This window comes from Vicia villosa, linkage group LG4, assembly GCF_029867415.1.
Source record: "Vicia villosa cultivar HV-30 ecotype Madison, WI linkage group LG4, Vvil1.0, whole genome shotgun sequence".
Lineage (NCBI taxonomy): Eukaryota > Viridiplantae > Streptophyta > Magnoliopsida > Fabales > Fabaceae > Vicia > Vicia villosa.
The window spans coordinates 178,319,852-178,323,412 of record NC_081183.1 but is presented as its reverse complement, the minus strand read 5'-3'; the positions used below and the strand labels follow the sequence as shown (position 1 = coordinate 178,323,412).

The 3,561-nt window shown below is 35.2% G+C and overlaps 1 protein-coding gene across 3 annotated transcripts; it reads left to right on the top strand.

The window, feature by feature from the left end:
- Positions 1-959: 959 nt before the first annotated feature.
- LOC131600415 (uncharacterized) lies at positions 960-2,566 on the top strand. Of its 3 annotated transcripts, XM_058872580.1 has the most exons (5): positions 960-1,315; positions 1,453-1,632; positions 1,716-1,748; positions 1,791-1,917; positions 2,233-2,566. In XM_058872580.1, the coding sequence occupies exons 1-4, from the start codon at positions 1,064-1,066 to the stop codon at positions 1,911-1,913; spliced, it is 588 nt and encodes a 195-aa protein (XP_058728563.1). In that variant the 5' UTR covers positions 960-1,063; the 3' UTR covers positions 1,914-1,917; positions 2,233-2,566. The 3 variants fall into 3 exon arrangements, with proteins under 3 accessions (XP_058728563.1, XP_058728561.1, XP_058728562.1); XM_058872578.1 differs by having other exon boundaries at positions 1,716-1,917; XM_058872579.1 differs by having other exon boundaries at positions 1,716-1,917; positions 2,217-2,566.
- Positions 2,567-3,561: the final 995 nt, after the last annotated feature.

The following is a 3,561-nucleotide window of genomic DNA, read 5'->3' as shown; positions in this document are numbered from 1 at the left end:
AGGCGAACCTGATTTTCGAGATTGGTATCACATGCATGTTGCATTGAGTCACATTAGTCGATGTGAAGGTTGTGTTTTGATATGAAATATGTGATAATAGATTTAATTGTTACATTGTGTTATTCTGTTTGATTATCTTTGGTATCTTGAATTGTGGAGCAATGTTGCATATATGAATATATGAAATGTATTGGAAAAAGTTGAATAGATGAATATGGTGAATATTTATTATGCATTACTTCTTATTATATATTTTCACGATATGAATTCTCACCCTTCTGTTGAAATGATGTTTTATACGAAATCACTTAGGTACCGAAAATAGTGGTGCTTTTTGTAAGGATTAGTCGGAGAAGCTAGTTCTTATTTATCTATATTTAGATAGTGAGTCACGTAACACGGGAAAACATTTGAAGTCATGTTTTGTTTGAGAGATAATTGTATTAATCTCTTTATTTGATAATGTTTTATGTTGGAGATTATGTGATGATTGACCTTAGTGCCAAAATGCAAGTTTATGCATGATATTATAATGAGATTCATTATTTGAAATCAATTATGAAATGAAGTTTATTCCACAGTGAGATGCATATGTTTATGGACATGAATTTAAATGCGTCTTATGAGCATGACTGTTGTATGTATTTCTGATTTCGTGAAGTATATGTGATGCTCTCTTGAGATATGTATGCTTAAATTTATTCTGATTATGCCATATATTTGTGCGGGGTTTAGAGTGTGTTACAAATGAGCCACTGGATTGTACTCTTTATAGTCCCCATCTTTTTGTTTTCCCATTTAAAAAAAATATAAAGGTAGAGTTGGATTTTTAATAAGGTAAGAAATGAGTTTAAAATAATTTGTTTGAAATAAATAAATGTTATTATAGAATTATATGATATATATATGGGATTTGGATTTAAAAGAATAATATAGGGTTTGTTATGTTATGGGGGCGGGTGAGTGAGAGTGATTATAAATAAGGAGAATAGTAGTTGTAAGTTATTTTAGAGGCGTGATCTGTGATTCTTTGCAGCCGAACAAATATAGGGTTTTGTTGCCGATGGCGGAAAGCAGTGTTGAAAGAGGTAGGCGGCTGAAACGGAAACGGAAACGGAAACATTTGTTGCAGGAAAGTAGTGTTGAAAGAGTTACCCAGCGGCTGAAACAGAAACATGTTGTTAAAAGAGGAACACCGCTGAAATCAGATTTGACATACAAGAAACTAATCAGATTCGTGGCTGATAGAAAAAAACAAATCAGGGCTAAAATGGCGGCTAGGAGAAAAAATCGATTCGGAACGGTCGAGACTTGTGTATGTATCTCTCTTTAACTTAGACGATTATTTTTGTGTTTTGATGATTAATGTTATTGTTTCTCATGATGAATAATTTTGTGTTTCTTTTGATGATTGATTTTCTCTTTCACGTTGATTCATTCCGGACAACTCAGGCATATGAATATGGTGTTATTGACCCTCCAGCAATAATTGTTAATGGTGTTTATAACCCTCCAACATTTTTTACACCACTTGGTGGTATCTATCCCCTTGACATAGACGGAAGAGATAGCGGTCGTCTAACTGGATATTGTATAACTGCTTTGAAAGCATTCAACAAACACAATCATCAGGTTTTAAACCATTACAAAACTCATTCATTATTCTTATTATTATTATTATTGTTGTTGTTGTTTTAATTTTCTTATTTATCTAGGATCCAAAATTTGATTTTGATGGCCTCGTCAGGGCAAACTGTTTGCTTCCTGGATATTTTTATATTACCTTTAAGGCAAAAAAACAAGATGATGCTTCCCCAACAATTTTCCAGGCCAGTGTTAAGAAGAACTTTAACGGTTCCATTAAGGTCCGCTCTTGTGCCATCCAAAAATCTCGTGCCATCAAAAAAGACTAACCAGGTATTAATGTTTTAGACTTCACTTTTTATAATATCGGAATTTGTTTCTTTTCTTCTTTAAACTCTATTCATGTCTTTTACTACTCTGATTGAATGTTTTACATGGTTTGGTGGTCTCATAGAGCTATATAAAATTTAATTTACACCATTTAGTTTTGTATTTAATCAAACTATCTCTCAATATACTTCATTTTTTTTTTTGAAATTTTGCCTCATTTCATGCAACCTTAATTTTAAAACTCTACAACTCAAGGATGAGGATGTAGCATGATTTTTGAGTTTGTGCCTGACTGGAAACAGATGATGATTTGTTCAGGTCTTCTGAAGCTCAGAATGGTGGACAATCGAAAAGAATGTTATCGGTCAAATTCCTCCATTTATTTCCAACCAAAACTATTGATATGTGCTCATCAAACCAAAACTACTGATATGCGTTTTATTGTCTTTTGTTCTTTTGGGCTTAGGTGGCCACATTCTGTATCAATGCTTCTGAACATGCTGAGCATTTGAGCATTTGAGCAGAAACAATGAATATTGACAATTAGTTTTCAACATCTACTAAGACGTTGTGTGCTATGCTCTATGCTTGCGTAGTACAACTATAGTATTTCAGTTTCTTTTATTTTTATATGAATATGCTTTCGTGGTACAACTACAACATTTCAGTTTCGTCGGTCCTGTTTTATGATTGCAAGGATTTTTGTAGATAAAAACCAATCTAAGATAATAGGTGAATAGGTATAGGAAGTTTGAGTGAGGAACAATTTATCTGGATCTTCTGAATATAAGTTAAGTACATCTTGATCATGGGTAGATGCTGACAAATAATGGATGCAAAGGAAACAATCATTTTTGTAAAAATAGCGGTTCGAGTAAAAATAGCAATACGAGGATGTTTCCTCCCTGTGTCCCAGGAGAACCTTTTCGCCTCGAAGGGTTTACCACCCACGCCTCTTCGAATATTTCCGGGATATTTCAGAACAATTAACCCAAGGCACATACCACATACTGGTCTCCACTACACACGTAGACCCTGACAGTCTCCATGTTGGGCTTGCCCATCCGGTCCAATATGGGGACCTTGGCGCAACACATAAATACGGGGTCATATATTCACTCTTTCATTCTCTTTGCTACTTGTACTTTGAATGCTCTCATTCTTACTTTGGTATCGGAGTACCTTCCAGGTACACACCCCCATTCTCAGAAGTTCAAAAGTTGCAGGCCTTGACGATCTATTCTGATTAGGTACGATCAGTGGCGTCGTATGTGGGAAACACTTGCTTCTCCGTCTTTCCTAACACAAAGACCAAAGCAACTCCATTCATCGACTTACCGATCATCATGGCCAATAACGCCAACAACGATCATTTCCACCTCAATAAACTGCTCAACAACAACGGTGCTGCTGTCAATGAGCAAAGCGACTAAAGGGACAAGCAAACTTCCTCTTCCTCCTCAACACATCATTTGCTACACACCCTCAACCAATAGGATGACAATCAAACTTCCTCTTCCTCCTCAATACATCATTTGCTACACACCCTCAACCAATAGGATGACCACGTCGACGCACGAGGACATTCCCAAAATAAGTGTAGTTTAAGATTGTTGCTAACAAATTAAGGAAAAAAAGAATAAATTT

Coding starts and splice junctions, on each gene's coding strand:
- LOC131600415 (XM_058872578.1), top strand. CDS start 1,064: ATGGCGGAAAGCAGTGTTGAAAGAGGTAGGCGGCTGAAACGGAAACGG. Junction 1,316..1,452: donor TCGGAACGGTCGAGACTTGT/GTATGTATCTCT, acceptor CGGACAACTCAG/GCATATGAATATGGTGTTAT. Junction 1,633..1,715: donor TCAACAAACACAATCATCAG/GTTTTAAACCAT, acceptor TTATTTATCTAG/GATCCAAAATTTGATTTTGA.